The sequence below is a fragment of the Perca fluviatilis genome, chromosome 20, assembly GCF_010015445.1.
Source record: "Perca fluviatilis chromosome 20, GENO_Pfluv_1.0, whole genome shotgun sequence".
NCBI classification, from domain to species: domain Eukaryota; kingdom Metazoa; phylum Chordata; class Actinopteri; order Perciformes; family Percidae; genus Perca; species Perca fluviatilis.
Genome location: NC_053131.1, coordinates 13267412 through 13284148, shown reverse-complemented (window position 1 = coordinate 13284148; position 16737 = coordinate 13267412). Strand labels below are relative to the sequence as shown.

The 16737-nt window shown below is 41.3% G+C and overlaps 1 protein-coding gene across 5 annotated transcripts in view; it reads left to right on the top strand.

Annotated features, from left to right (window-relative positions):
- The window catches only part of LOC120549703 (glutamate receptor ionotropic, NMDA 3B-like), a 127355-nt gene that overhangs the window by 36232 nt on the left and 74386 nt on the right, over window positions 1-16737 (top strand). For 4 of the 5 annotated variants that reach the window (XR_005637420.1, XM_039786792.1, XM_039786791.1 and 1 more), the window contains exon 1: window positions 15689-16499. The exons of the other annotated variant lie outside the window; for it this stretch is intronic. Coding sequence is in view for 3 of the 4 variants with exons in the window: in XM_039786792.1 (XP_039642726.1) it covers window positions 15966-16499 (534 nt within the window). In the remaining variant the exon portion in view is untranslated. Of the gene's footprint in view, window positions 1-15688; window positions 16500-16737 lie in introns of those variants that run through there. 5 annotated transcript variants of the gene reach the window in all.

Genomic DNA, 16737 nt, shown 5'->3' with positions numbered 1-16737 from the left:
GATTTAGGGTGTGTTATGCAGATTGCAGGAAGCTCACAGTAGCAATCTGGCTACTTTAGAAGCATCTGCATCGATGACGGCAGTCGTCCACCTGTTGTGCGAGCCAACATTACAGAAGGCTTTCCAAGAGCTTGGAGAGAAGGGAGGAATTATCACAAACACAGACTGATAGCTTCTGATGTGTGGCCATGAAGCCAGTCGGAGATTTGTGGCCACACCCCAACATGAGATTGGCAAAGCTAAAGGACAAAACTTTTAGCTTCTTTTAACTTCAAGCGGATGAAAAACACATGCACAGATACCTGCGCGCTTCACATGAACACACCGGATACCTGCAGACTCTTAGCAGGGCTTAAAATCTCCACACATGCATAGAAACACACACACACACACACACACACACACACACACACACACACACACACACACACACACACACTGTACACACAGACACTCTGGTAAGTTAAAGAGGTTTTGTGCCCTGTGGTTGTCCTTGGGCAATATCATCACAGAGAGAATCAATAGACCCATCGCTCAGAGTGAATGGAAAGAAGGAGAGAGAAAGAGAGACGTTGAGAAATATATAGGAGGAGGGAGGGGGCTGTACAGAAAGATGGGGGGAGAGGGAGAATAATATATGTGAGGCAGTGGAAGGGAGTGAGGGAGAGCTGGAGCAAGTAAGTGAAAGGGAAAAACCAGAAAAGGTGAGTAAAAGGGTGTATCATTAGAGGGAGTGCGAGTACGAGAGTATCACAGATGGGATAAAAGGAGGAGTGGTGTGAGCAGCTGGCAACAGTATTTGAGGCAAAGCAGAACAAAAAGACAAGGATGGATGAAGGAAGCAAGTGAAAGTAGAACAGATGGAGAAAGAGGGAAGGAAACGGAGGGCGGAAAGGGATGAGTGAGTAAAAAAAAAAAAAAAAGCAACGTATAAAATAGTAAGAAAAATAAAATAGGAGTTAATAAAGAATTTTTAAATAATTTAATTTAATTTATTATTTAATAAAAAAATTTGTTATTAAAAAGAAAGTTTAAGAGAAAAAAAAAAAAAAAAAAAAAAATAAGGATAAATTTAAAAAAAATAGTGATTAGAAGTGAGAAAAAGTAAAGGGGGAGGAGAGGAAAGAGAAAAAAGAGGGAAAAAAAAAGAAGCAACCCACAAAAAAAGAAAAAAAAGAGGGAGAGAGGGAGTGGGAAAAAAAAAAAAAAAAAAAAAAAAAAATTAAGGATAAAGGTAGAGTAAATAAAGAAGTGAGGAAGGAAAAGACAGGAGGGAAAGGAAGTTAAGAGGGAATGAAGGGATGATAGAAGAGAAGAGAGGTGTAGAGCGCTTCAGTGAGCCGGTGATTAAGCGAGACAAAGAGTGACCCTGCAATCAAGTTTTTGTCAGTTATGGTATACTGCACATGAATGGCACTTTATTACGTCGGCGAATCAGATAGTGATGTAATTGCTCTTGTCGGCATTGTTTCTCCTTTTAGCAGCAATTCCATTCCATTCAACAGAGTTGAAAATAAAACGCAGCTACAAATTTGGTACACAAGCAGAGGGCACGCACTGAACAGAGGTCATGAAACATTCAATTCCTTGCGTTATGAATTTTCAAAGCTGCACTTATCAGTATGTTTTATATGAACAATGGATCGACTGTGTGACGTAAAGGGAGCTCGTAGTGACAGGCCCACGTGGAATTATCACTCGACCCTGCAGTTCTCCTCATTTCTGCAGCTTTACTGTCTTGGTTCACCCTCACCGCTCTCATTAACCCATTTCCAACGGCACCAGGCAGCGGTTTCAGCAACGCAAACCTGCCCAGGACCGAACGGCAGGCAGACAATGTTAGCAACTAGTTGGTCAACGTAGCAGTGCATTTAGCACTTAAAAAGCCAGAGGTTATTCTCAGAAGGGTTATTCGCAAAGTAATGACAATGTTGTTCCGTGTCTGCTAAATGTCTAGACAGGAACCTGTATGCTAATGCATTTACAATATCTACAGGTGATAGCATCTCAGTGATGTTTTGGTAGGGGTGCATGATATATCGACTCAATATCATTATCGCAATATCACGTTGCACAATATTATATCAAAAGTGTTGCAATAAGTATGCAATATTTAGTTCATTTTGTGGAGCGCTGCGTCCCGACCGTTTGCTGTGTGGCTTAGTTGTGTTCGATTTAGAGCCCGCTTGAAACGCTATAATGATCATCATTTCATTGGCCAGTTACCGTGCCACACGCACATGTTGGAAGCGAAAGAAAAGTTGGCGCAATGGTGTTTTAAGCCCCCAACGTCTCCTTCCAGGCAGCGCTGCAACCGTTGACTTCAAGGCCCCTAACCCTAACCATTGCCTAAACCTTTTTTTTTTTTTATATATATACTTTTTTTATTGTGAGATGTCATAATTGACACAGTATATTTTTTCCCCTTTTTTCCTTATTTTTTTTCCCCCTTTTCCCCTTCCCTTCCCCCCCTCCCTTCCCCTCCTTCACACCCAGTGGAGAAAAAACAAACAAAAACAATAACATAAAAATAGATAATTAACAGAACAAAATATATACGTCAACACACCCTCATACATACCTACTTACAAACGCATACACACACACACACACACACACACACACACACACACACACACACACACACACACACACACACACACACACACACACACACACACACACACACACTTCCAGACGTACATCATATATACACCCATATATTCATATACACCCATGCATATGCATACGTCCCTATATACATGTTTGCATACAGACATACAAATTTCCATATGGTTGCATCTTATGTCACAGAGATTACATCCATGCCTCATCTAATTACACAAGTCCAAATCCATGCTTGTTTTTTGTTTTTCAATGCATTTGGTTAGCATATGCGAACCATCTCTTCTTGAATAACTTCGTTTTACCTCTCATCTTATGCGTTATCATTTCATTTCCATACAATGAAGTTTTCTACAACCTCAATCCATTTATCTAACCATGTTTTTTTTCTAACACAACAGACTATGCGTCACAACTCGCATGCGTTTGAAGCGGTGTACTCTTTTTCGGGTCTCTGCTAGCATTGCGAGTAAATGTTGCTATGGCCGGAAATAAAACAAGAAAAGAGCGTTGACTGAAGACAGTGAAACTTAAAAAAAAAAAGTGAAAGTGAGATCCAGAAACACACCTGCAGTTACCGCATATCGCCATAGGTGCCGCCAAAGAAAAACGGAATAAAGATCTTTGAGATTGTAATTTGAAAGATTGTTGACTGTACAGCAACATATTCAAGACTGCTGTTACTGGCCAATGACAGATTGTTAACCCTGAAACATATGACTGTTTCAGTGGTCTGGACAATGGTTAAGAGAAGGAGTAGCATAAGGTGGACAGAGCCGATGGCCTTCTGGGAATGTGTAATTACGTCGGACCAGTCCTCGTCAACTTCATTAGCAGGCCCCAATGCAGTGACAAATGGCCTACTCAGGAAAGAGGCTGATTAGATTGGAATAGATCATAGAAGACACAGATTAGCTCATATTAGCCTCATACAGGACCTCTCATTATTACCCAGCTGGCCTGTGCTCTGGCTCTGAGGTGAGCGTTGACATCCCCCCCCCCCCCCCCCACACACACCTCCTCTCTCCCACTCCATGCATTGCAAAGTGCTGTGAACGCTTGGGGAGAGGCATAGTGGCCTATATTAATGTAATCCCCTGCACCTAGCACTGCCAGCTCAGCACAGTGCAGCTCCTCTATGACAATGGGAGTAATGGGTACAGCTCTTACGTATTATCGCCGCTCACTGTTAGCTAGGGAGACATTAACCTGTGAAACTCAACATGTACATCTTTCCCACCATGACAGTCTGCTGCAGCCTGATTTTTTTTCTTCTTTTTTTCAGCACAGCGTGAAGAAACTGATCCAGGAATGTTTAATGTAGGCTGCATCTTTACTGCTGTTCCAAGGGATTCTCTGTCTAGGAGAGAAAGTATAGGGTTCATTTATTTCTCCGCGGCTAGGGCAATTGCAGTCTCAAAAACAGTTGCAAGGTTGAGCTAATCTTTTTACCCTGTAAATTAACAAAAAAAAATGTAATTAGCCCACACAACCCTCAGGCATGAAATGAAAAACACACACATATTAAGATTACACATATCAGGTTGATCAAGGACCATTTGCGCTATATTTGTTCAGATCTTAAAGATACAAGTTTTCTACTGAAACCGTCTTTAAGCCTAACTTTAACTTGCTCAATCAATCTACAAAGATTGTATGGAAATGGGCAAATATTGTAGATCAAAGGCTTGAATGTGATGATGAAATGAAGAGCATGATGATGAAATGAAGAAATTAAGCTTCTTGAGAAATATAAGGCAAGAACTCAAGTCAAACTTTTATTGAAAGATGAAACTTGAGGAATTTTACACCAAGTGGACTCTTTTGAAATGAATGAAAGCACAGGAATTGATACAATTATATACAATAACATTTTTCAGACTGGATCCTGCATACTTTACAGATGCTGCATGAGGAACCGAGAAACACATGTTAAACATAGTATGTCATTGTGAAATTAATTCTGAGGCCGTGCTGTAATTGCCCCATACAAATGAAACCATGGTTGAGAGGATTGGTATAGACTCCATCTCATGCTGCTAGTCTTGGTACTCGATAGTGCTTGTGCTTCTCTAAATTAACATCATATTTCCCCTAAATCTTACTGTACCGTTAACTCCTCCTACTCGCTAGCATCGCTCTATGCACTTTTAAAAAAATGTTTTACTTAAGAGGATAAATATGTTGGAAGTGATTCTTAAGCTCTTCATTTATTCTGCCATCTCATGAAGGCTTTAATTAAGCTGCAGAATCTTCCAGTTATGTGCTGTAAAATAAGTTTTCTGTCAATCTGACCCAATGACATACTTAAAATGCACACCATTTTCTTGCACATGTTCTTTATTTTTATGATAAAGAGTCTAATTTAAATCATTTATTGTCTTAAAGCTGCTTTAATCTTTTAAAGCAGCCTTCATTTCTTTTATTCATTCATCTTGAGACAGTGGAATAAGCTGTGAACATTGACAACAACCAAAGACTGTATAAAATATGGATGTAGTCTCTGTGACGTCACCCAAAGGTTTCTGAACAGCTAAAATTAAGCTTAAAGTCGGCGGCTCCTGGTGACTCAGGCCATCGTCTGCTAATCCAAAAATGGACAAAGACGTGGAGCGTGGATGAAGCTGAGGCGATCCCAATGAAGCCTACAGTCTATATTGGCCTGCTTTTTTCTTTTTTTTTTTTTTTTTTTTTTAAAGATTATTTATTTTGGGCATTTTTAGGCCTTTAGACAGGACAGCTGAAGACATGAAAGGGGAGAGAGAGGGGGGAATGACATACAGCAAAGGGTCGCAAGTCGGAGTTGAACCCGGGCCTGCTGCGTCGAGGAGTTAAACCTCTATATATGGGGTGGCGGGTGCCCGCTGCCCACTTTTTACTTAACCCGTAACATCCTTAATTATGCAGAACGTTGAGCCTGAATATAATTTAAACGGGTGAATTTAAATTATTGCCATGAAGGGTGCACTTAGATACACTTAGATAGAGACTACACCCGTTTTGTTGTACCAGGCTGTAAACATGTTTAATTCTGCTGTACAGTGTGGCATTTTAACATGGGGGTCCATAGGGATTGACTCCCTTTTGGAGCCAGCCTCCAGTCGATGAACTGCAGTTTTTGGCACTTCCACATTGGCTTGATTTTTCAGCACCGGAGGCTACCGCTTGACAACAATTTATAAAATTCTTGTGCCGAACATATTAGCAAACCGTTGCCTATTTACCAAGCCAACAGACATGGAGCAACATTAGCATTCATGTTGAGTCTTGTTTCTGGCCACCTGAATATTCAGTGTTATTTTTAGCTCTTTTTTGGTCTCCACCAACGGTTCTTGAGCTGCAAATTCTCCACTAAGCCATTTTAAAACTGCATTCTTTTAGCCCAGGGGTAATTCCGGGAAAGTGCGGCTGAGCGCTGCGCTCAAAGTTTTAAATTATTTGTTTAAATTATTTGAACTTTGACCTAGTTGCTGCTGACTTTTCAAAGCACAACCATGAAAGAAGGTAGCCAGAAGGAATTATGACGTACACCTGTGCTGTGCTTTGCCTCTGCCTGCACTATGCTTAGCCTCTCCCTCATGGTTTCACCTCTGATCATGTGTGGGCAGCTTAACAACTAGTCGCTGACTTTTGTTGTTTGGTGCTGGGCAGGTAGCGTGCAGCCAATTTATGAGAGCCAATTTTTTTTTTTTTATTGAGTACAGCTGCCTGCTAGGAAAGCAGTGAGCTTGAATCAATAAAGTTGCAGCTTGAACAATAAGATTAAAAAAAGGGCTAAAACGTAGAACTGAGGGGAACTGCAGAGTTGGGTGATAATTCTGGTTGGTGATGTGTGACCCCTTTCACATTATACAGTCATTTTAAAAAAGCATGTTGATATCAGTAGCTTTAAAATCTTTCAAATGACAACAGGGATGTCCTTCTTTGATCATATGAATAAAACTTGTGAAATCTCTGTCACAGCTGTTTGTCTTGTAATTGTTGCATTTGTGTGTGTGAGTAAATTATTCAGTAGCTGTCATTCAATCCCCACCAGCAATGTCATGATTAAATAAAACATTTCATTCTAACCGAGCTCGAATTTTCATTATGCAGTGGTGTGAAACTGTCAAAGACTGGTGTCGCCATGGGAATTTTGAGTAGCCAATAAACTCGAGTTTGTGGCAAAGTAAGGAGGAATACAATAAATGTCGACAGCCTTGATGTCGGTCTTGTGCCACAAACAATCTGTCATATTAACTAATGACATAAAATATGTCTCTGCTTTGACAAGAATCTTTTTTTTTCTTCTTCTTTTTTTTTTTTAGCAAAATGGCTTTCTGTGAAGATTATACAGCCATTTTATCGATGGCTTATAGTTTTTGCATTCCCATCCGTTTTTCTGGCCCGCATAATCTGTTTCCTCTTGGAAAAATTACTGAACAAACCCCAACAAGCTGTTCAAGAACAGGCCTAGCACAAACAGCATCTGTTTGTTTTCCGTCTTTTGTTTTACATCAGCGACAGGTGTTACGTGCTCGGGTCGACAGAGATAAAACGCAGTGAAAATCTGCAGATGTCAGTCAATACATGTGCGTCTTTTCATTGTTGCTCATGATTTGCACAAGCCCGTAATGAGTCCGAGGACTTATTCTGAACACAATGTGATAATCAAAGACCAAGAGGGAGCATTAAGAGGAAGAAACGCAGCAAAAGAGCTTCAGGCAAGCCCAAACTTCCACCTTGGGGAAGTTAAATGATTAAAAGGCTCACCGTGTAACCCCCTCCACCATCCTGCTGCTCATTATACGCCGTGTCCCACTATTGGATCTCATCATTTTCTATAATTGCCCCCATTGGCCGGACTCCTATCTGGCCTATTTTGTCCCATTCTGCTGAGAAATTAAGGCATTCCTCTAGTGACCCTGACCTGTCCCAAGCCTTGTCGTGTGACTGACAGCCCATTAGCGGACCATTGATTGGTTGAATCTTGGAATGTGTGAGCCAACCTAATTAGGGCTGAGTCCCTCCTCTCTGAATGTCAATTGAGAACGTTGGAGGAAACAAAACTGCAGGCAAATGAGGCCTTTCTAATCCTCTGGATGGAGACTGTTTTTTACTTAAAAAAGATCAGTGTAATTTTCAGTACAGAGCCTCGAAAAGAATGTGTGTTTGTGGACACAATCTCAGAGAACGGTATGTACAGTATAATATGATATGCACATATTAATCACTCATGCCTTGGGCATCTACGCAAATACATACTCCCTTGGGTATTTAGTGTATATTCCCTCTTTAATACACACATATATATTTACTGACCCATTGCCAGAGGCCCTGATTAACGCTTCACCTCGGTCACCTGCACAATCCCACAATGTCTCACAGGGAGGTGATTGAGCGGACACACACACACACACACACACACACACACACACACACACACACACACACACACACACACACACACACACACACACACACACACACACACACACATTGTGTGTGTGTGCATACACTCGCAGAAAAAGAAACTTCCTATCAGTCTCTTTTCTCTTGCAAACACAGACGCTCAGTTTGGATGTGTGTAGGTGTGCTTTACTCTGTTTAAACACACACAAACACGAACGCTAAGACACACACTGGCTCACTGAGCCGGGATACGTGCTTGTGTGTTGTTGTTTTTTCTGGAAGCTGGTTTTGCCTACAGCACGTTTGGACACTATTTGGGCTAATCAGTGCAGCTCTCCACCACAGATGGTCCTTGACTAAATCTACTACTTACTATCCCGCCAGTAGTCTCTATCCTCTCTATTCATGCAACAACATGAATATGTTCCTGCCAAAACTTACCTTGACAGTTTGGGTTTTAATGGGTTTGTGGATTCAATCATGGAATCGGAACCACTTGTGTGGTCACAGGAGTGCTCAAGATGATTTTTTTTTTTTTTTTACTCCAGGCGAGACGCTAATGAGACATGTTGATGATGCTTTTGTTATGGAAAGTTGGTGCCAGTGTAGATGAGTTTATCAGGCTGGCGAAGGGATCGAGTGATAGTTGTGTGGCGATAGTGAGGACAATCCATTAAACATGAAAATATTATGTTACTGTATTTCAAGTATATATTTCTTGTATTTCTGCAATTTAATGTAGCTCTTTCTATAGAGCTACATTTGAGTGTTTTTTTGTTTTTTTGTTTTGTGTTTGAGGATCGAAGGCCTTTTTAAAGACTTAACCCAATTTCCTGATCAGCCACAGTTCTCCCCGGCAACACAGCGAAAGAACAGAGGGGCAACTGACACAGCAAACATACAGTAATTTGTGTACAGTAAGTAAGTGTAGTACAATTCTCAAGTGACATCTAAAATATTCACACCCAATTTAAAAAATACATAAATAAAAACACTAAAATGCAACATTGGCCACCTCGACTGAATATTTCATTGTCCTATTCAATTGTTCAGAGCTTTTTGTGTGAAATAATTTACTACTAAAGAGCATTTCTTTGTTATGACTGTGAGGAGATAGTTTCAGTGTTCCTGTTCTTAAAGCCCCCCCACCCCTGATGTTTGCTCCATTTGCACACAGCAAAAGAGTTCTCCTCACCCACACTCTATTTTATCAAAATGTTCGCCATTTCAGTGTTAGCGTGCCAGCATTTGCTAATTAGCACCAAACACAAAGTACAGCTGAGGTTGAGGGGAATGTCGTTAGTTTTGCAGATATTCGATCATTGATTTAATAAGGTATTGGTTAAATTAAAAGTTTAACTGATGGTGGCACAATATGACGTGATCGCCAAATAAAAAAAATAAATAAAAAAAGACCGCTATGCCAACAGTTTTCAAGACATCTCACTCAACACCACAAATATCAACCTCACGGTGGAACAAACAGATAGCAAAGGTCGATAAGACATGCCATCTGGGAACCATGAATGTTTGTTGTGCCTATCCATCTAGTAGATCTTGAGATATTTAATTGGATAACTGACTGAATCTTCTCCTCTTGCGCCACCAGCAGGTAAAAAAGTCAGGGTATCCATGAAGTATTAGACTGCATCCTCTGTGGACCACGAGTGCCTGTACAAAATGTCATGACAGTCCATCCAATAGTTAGTATTACCCGCCATCTCAACTGCAAACGTACCGCTGGCGTCACACTCGCATGTCGACAGCATTCATGCGACACTGAGGCGAGTGTTTGTTTATACTGGTACCATCTGGTCCACGCATTTTTAAATCCTCGAGCAGCAGGGCAGGCAGGTGTTGGTGATCGGAGCAGAGTTGTCTAGTGCAGTTTGTCCTCGATACCCAAAATGTTCCCCTGTCTTGCTTCCCGGCTGGGAAAAAGTGAAGGGAGAGTCTGTGGGATTACGAAGCGTAGCAGAGTGTGCCGCTTTCTGGCTCTGTACAGAAACGCAGCACGCTCTGCTCCGCCTAGGTTGCAAAATGTAGATAAATATATTTATTCAGACCTTTTTTAATGGGCATCAACCTTGCGTTTGTACAGATGTAACCTCTCAACATCGCAGTGGCACCTTCTAATATCTGAGTACATCAACAGAAAGCCAAATGGCATTAAAACATAACTAAATAGAGGGGGCCCCGTTTCTCAATATCAATATCGCTCACCTACTCGTTTAACACAAAACAATATACTGTATATACACACACACACACACACACACACACACACACACACACACACACACACACACACACACACACACACACACACACACACACACACACACACACACACACATATTCTCAGCCTGTAACATCCTCCTTCTATTGCGGGTGACATCAGTGCGCAAACCTCCACAGCCCTCAACAATAGAATAAACAGCTCTTAAGACGAGGACCCTTCATATACAATAGATGACTAAATATGAAACTCATTTCATCATTAATTTATTAATTCATTTCTCCATTATTGTTACCACTTAGTTGTTTTATTTTTTTCAGAAATATGTATCACATTTGTTATTATTATCTTATTTTATTTTTTCCCCCTTACAAACACAATCCTACTCAAAAACAGACTTCGCCTTAAACACTGGGTATTACATCGATTTGTCACATTAACGGCAAAATGGTATTCGAATTATGACCATTATAGAGTATATGTATAAATATACCATGTCAAGTTCTGTACGTCTCTAACCTTGTTTTCTTTGTCCTCATGTATTTTTCACCAATTCCTATCATTGTTGTACTTTTAGAGTCACTACTGTTAAAATATATATATATTAACACCACAAATGTGAGTGAGAGTCTTTAAACAGCCTTCAAAAATCCACAATAATAAAACCTGTTACCACCTGAGTGCTACATGAGCAGCGGCTGGAAAACAAACAAAAAAGGAAATCTTGGCAGACAATGGAACACACAAAAACCCTTACAATGCGTGCACTTTGCCACGCACATTTACAGTACACATGAACATACACACACACACACACACAAACCTACACACCCATACTTGCACACACAGACATGCATACACATGCAGGGTGCTGCTGTTGCTACCAGATAAGTCTCTCTCCTTGGACCAGTGTCTTTGTACATCAGGGGGAGCAGAGGGTGAAAGGGAACGGCGAGGTATGAACTCATGTCGTCAATTTGTTTTGAACTCTAAAGACGTTGTGTCACACCAACACCAAATCTTCCCTAAACATTCCCACTTCTCGTAAGTCTATTTTCTCCTGCTCTGTACAACCCTTTTCGGCTTTGCTGCGTGTGAATATTTTCTTTCTTTCTTTCTTTCTTTCTTTTATTTCCTTTCTTACCCTCTCTCCTTCTCTTCCTGTCTTTCTGTCTTGCTCCTTGTTAGTGAACATTGTGCTAAAACGTGATATTAGTGCCTTTAGCGCTGTGCCAGGAATACTAACTCACAGCTCCCTGGCATTTCAACAGCCTCTGTGCTACCTGGGTTTGTACTGCCAGATTATTTAGGATTACATTTACTCTCACAGACGCACACACTCTCTCTCACACACACACACACACACACACACACACACACACACACACACACACACACACACACACAATGAGACACACACATGCATAGACACAGACTATTCCCCCTCACAGAGGTGCACCCACCCTTACTGAAATTGGCAGTTGTTGTTGGCTCACCCCTCTGCTGAACCACTCTGTTCTCCAGCAGTCTTCTACCAGTGTAATTGCAGTTGGAGCTCAGGAATTAATCACTGATGTGGTTTAATGGTGTGGGTTGTATATTTGGGGACAAATGGCACATTTGCCGTCTACCTCAGAGAGTCACACAATATGGAAGGGGGAGTGGGAGGAAAAGATCAGAGGAAAAAGGGATAAAGGTGAAGGCAGGACCAAATGGGTGGAGCTGGGGAGATAAACGAAAAGGTAAACGGATGCAGAGAAGATGTGTGCACATTTAAAATGCAAAGACGGGGCAGGTAGAGAGAGGTGTGGAAGAGACCGAGGGCAGGAGGTGATGAGCGAACAGGAGGAGGGATCCCTCACACAGTGAAACGGAGATGTGGCCCCCGCTAGCAAAGATGAAGGGCTACTTTAATTGGGTTTCTGAAGCCCGCTTAATCCTATTCTCCATATTAATCCCTTTCAATGTACATAATCAAAACAAATACACCCTTTGGGGCGAGATTGTTAATAGGAAACAGTAATACAGATAAAGTGTGCATGTGGACATGTATACAACCTTTAGGGACAACCTAAAGGACAGGTCACAGTCATCGCTCTCCCTGTGCAGGAATCGGGCACCAAAGGGGGTTTGCGATCCACACTTGAGACCCTTTTTAATAAGCATCCTCCTCCTGGAATGTATTGTGCTTCCGAAATTCTATTCTATTCTTGAACTTGGCTTTATATCCATGCAAAAGAGCAACAAGTGGAAACAAGTCACTTTGCCCAAAAATAAACATACATCTGGGTCCACCTTTTTTCTCAGTTCTGTTTATGCCTATACTGCTGAAAAAGATCTATTCCCAGTGCTCCCAATGCTTCAGTTCGTCATGCAGCCACCTACCAGCCTCCAGAGTTTATAGTGTCTATACTTAACAATGCATTTCATTAATTTCACAGTTCACATTCCTTTTACTCTTATGGTGGATTTGATTTGGACTACTTTCTCGAGACTGAAAGCCTAACTCTATGGCTTTTTGTGAGTGATTGTATTCATATTTTGTAGAGTGGTATGTACATTTTAGTGGTAGTTTGAGAAAGATGCGCCCATTAAGAACTTATCTATATACTGGAAAATAAACAAGGTGTTTGTGTGTGATTTCAGTATGTACAGTGTCCTCGTGCAGAAACCTAGTCGGTCCAATGTAAAGGGGCATCTTGCCTCCGGGAGTCATTTTTATTTATAGATTTTCTCATTTACATAATGAGTGCCATGTAATCAACCATAATGCTTTCATTGATTTCTCATTTACAGAGTAAATTAACCCGTTTTTAAAAGGCCAAGTTAATTTGGCTACTTTAGTGGTATTTAGTGTTACAGAGATGCGGCATCTAACAAACAAACAAAATAACAAACAATATTTCATTTGTGTTGCCTAATCTACATTTTAATGAGAGGTCTATGACTACATTATGGTTTATTCTTCGCTATTCTTTTTATAAAAATCTGTTAGGGTGGGTTGGTCAGCAATCGTACTACTCGACTTGGAGTAAAGCGGAATATTTCAACCATTTATCCATTACCATCCACTTATGCAATACTTTCAGCTAAACATTTTAAGTTTCTCCACTACTTTGAGCTACTCATTAGAACGATTTAGTCATTACTTTTAGCTATTTATTTCTGCCATTTATTCATTTCTTTTAGCTAACTACCTGTTCAAACTTCTGTGCTTGCTTGCAAACCAGTTTCCAATGCGCTCCTACATAACTGCAACATGCAGTGTTCAGTTGTTAGAGATGATGCTTTCTTTTAATCAAATCATAATTAAAAAAAAATTTCAAAATTAGTTCAGCTGCTCCACAATCTTTCCACGCACCCCTTGGCAACAACAGAAGTACCCCCTGGGGTACACATACCCCTGGTTTGGAATCATTGATCTACACGTCTTCAGCTTAATAAATTATAATCCTTTTTACAATGTTATTGACATACAGTCAAAAGAATAAATACTAGAAATCTGAGCTCTAGATTTTCTTTTTGTCAATTTAATATGATTATAAGGTAAGGAGAGAACCTGTTCCTGTACCATTTGATTACGGGTATTTTCTGGTCTTGGTGGATACAATTTGACATCTTGGATATAGAAAATAGCTCCAGCAGCCTGGTACATTTGCACATTTTATTTACAGCAAGGCACTTTGTGATGAACTTGACTTGAACCAATAATCCTCACATTTTACAACATAAACAGAGAGGAATATGGAAACACTTAGTTTGTACTTGTTCTTGCCTGGCTTCAACAGGTACCTGAGGGAGAGTGTGTGAGGAACTATGCAAGTTTAATGTTGCTGATTTCTGCAGCAGACCAAAGTGTTAGTTTTCATCTTTTCTCTATGTGAAGGAAGTGGAGCATGAGCAAAAGGAGGAGAGGTAAGAAAACACTTTGTGCCCAACTGGATCAGATTTGTCAGTAAACTGCATCGGTATCACACCAGGTCACCCAGCAGGCTGTGAAATGACTTGTTGATCCCTGGCAATGTGTGTGTGTGTGTGTTTGAGGCAGTGATACCTCTATCTGCAGGTATATGTCAGAGAAACCTTTTCATGTCAGACCTCACACTGAAATGGCCATGCAGCTTCACCCCATGCCAAAGATGCAGATAGCGAGAAAGAGAAGAGCAGAGGCAGAATAACAGGAGGTTTAAAGCATCATTGGTGCCTGACAAACAAGGAATTATCAAAAAAAAAGAGAATGTTGGGACCCCAATAGCCACATACCACTGTCCAGATTTTCGTTGGACGTAAAAGATTTACTGAATGTTCTGCTCTAACGATGGCAAATTAGATCAGGGGAAAGAGAAGGGAGTGCAGAATGAAGGGGAATGAAGTGCTGTCACTTGCATGAAGCCAAATTAGCATGCACAGTAGATCTCTTTTATGGCATTGGCGCTGTCCGTGGTGCTGAAGAGATGTGGTTACACAACGAATAACGTTCTACTTGGACGATGGGAAGGAAGTGGGAATAAATCTAAGAGGAAAATTGAGATTTCAGCAAGCTATTAGCTTTGTGTTGGCCAACCTGGCAGGGACATTGTGGTCAGAGCTGCAGAGAGGGCTTAAATGTGTGCTAAGAACAATGCAACAAATGACCACCATTTTAACACCATCCACTCTTTTTTTTTTTTTTTTTTTTTTTTTTTTTTTTTTTTTTTTTTTTTTTTTTTTTTTTTTTTTTTTTTTTTTTTTTTTTTGTTTGTTTTTGTGTGTGTGTGTGTGTGTGTGTGTGTGTGTGTGTGTGTGTGTGTAAATCTCTTTGTTTTTTTTTTTTTTTTTTTTTTTTTTTTTTTTTTTTTTTTTTTTTTTTTTTTTTTTTTTTTTTTTTTTTTTTTTTAAACCGTATAAAAACTTTGTTTTAAATTGTGCTTTTTCTTTTTAAGATGTCTGCCTGCCATAGGGTAAAGTATGAAGAAAGAATATATAATATAAACTAAATATATACTAAAATGCAGAAATACAAGAGTAAACTCTGGTCCAAAAGGAGCAAACTAATTTCTATATTGGATTGTTCAGCCTAATTTACATAAAAAAAAAAAAGAAAATCATAAAACAATTACAAGGGAACCATCTTTGATTGCTTGTAGTTTCAATTCTGAATGAAAACATTAAGTGCAAATTCTCTCTGGGACCCGAAGAAGCGGAAGGAAATGTTACACGACGAATTTTCATTAAAATTCAACAAGAGGCAGGCTCCGTGAGAGGTTAGATTATTGGCCGGCAGGCGCATGGACACACACACACACACACACACACACACACACACACACACACACACACACACACACACACACACACACACACACACACACACACACACACACACACACACACACACACACACACCTCACAGCTGGTGTGCCTTCCTCCAGCAGAGACTGACAGAAGCGGGGCGACCGCTCTAAGCTGTGAGCGCTCATCTCTCCTCTCCTTCACCAGCGCGTATTTTACTGTTGACATAGAAACTTTGAAGAGGTGAGAGGCAAAACGTCAAAACGCCAACAAATCACCGTCGACAGGGCGCGTCAACAAATAAAAAAAAAAGGGGGGGGGAAGAAAAGAACCATCAAGTCCGAAAAAGAAAAGCGGTGGAGCCGGGAGAAAGACGGAGCTATGCCATCTCCCGCCGAGGAGAGCCCAGTCCTCCTCTGTTGTGTGTCGGAGCTGCAGCATGGTGTCTCTCTCTGGACTCTGGACCTACTGCCTCGCCCCCGGGAGACCTCATCTCCTCTTCCTTTCCGCCAGACCGCTCCTGCTGCTTCTTTTACTAGTCGCCTTCTCCTCCCCGGAGTCCTGCTTCCCGCACCCTCAGCCTTGCCACATCCTCGCCCGGATAGGACACACCGTGCGCCTCGGTGCGCTCTTGCCGACCCGCCAGCCGGCACGGATACAAAACGCGCTCAACCGCGCCCTGGCTAGCCTCCGGCACCAGAGTGGAGGGGCAGACTCCTCCACGACAGCCTCCCAAACACCTCCTCTGCTGCCCTACAACCTGAGCCTGGAGATGGTGGCGCGATCGCCCGCGGGAGGGGACCCGGAGTCGTTGTCCCGTAGCGCCTGCCAGGACCTGGTGGTCAGGGGGGTGTCCGCTGTGCTTGCCTTTCCCCGCTCCAGGGAAGAGCTGATCCAAGTGGAGTTTCTCTCCTCTTTCCTGGAGATCCCCTTCATCTCCATCCTGGAGGACACAGAACCCCTTGTGACTAAGGTATGGATCTGTGTTCCTGTGTGCTGCCCCTATATGCACCTGTAGCAGTTACCTTTTAAAGGAACAGAAAACATTAAAAGGCTATTTAGTCCTTGTTTTTATGTGTTCTGCGCCTTGCACTTTAATATGCTGCAACCTCTGGCTTAAGATATTTTCATTTGGACCTTTTTATCAGAGAGTTGACACTCACGGATGATCGCTTGCCCGACCCATTAGCCTGTGGCAAGGATTTTGTTGT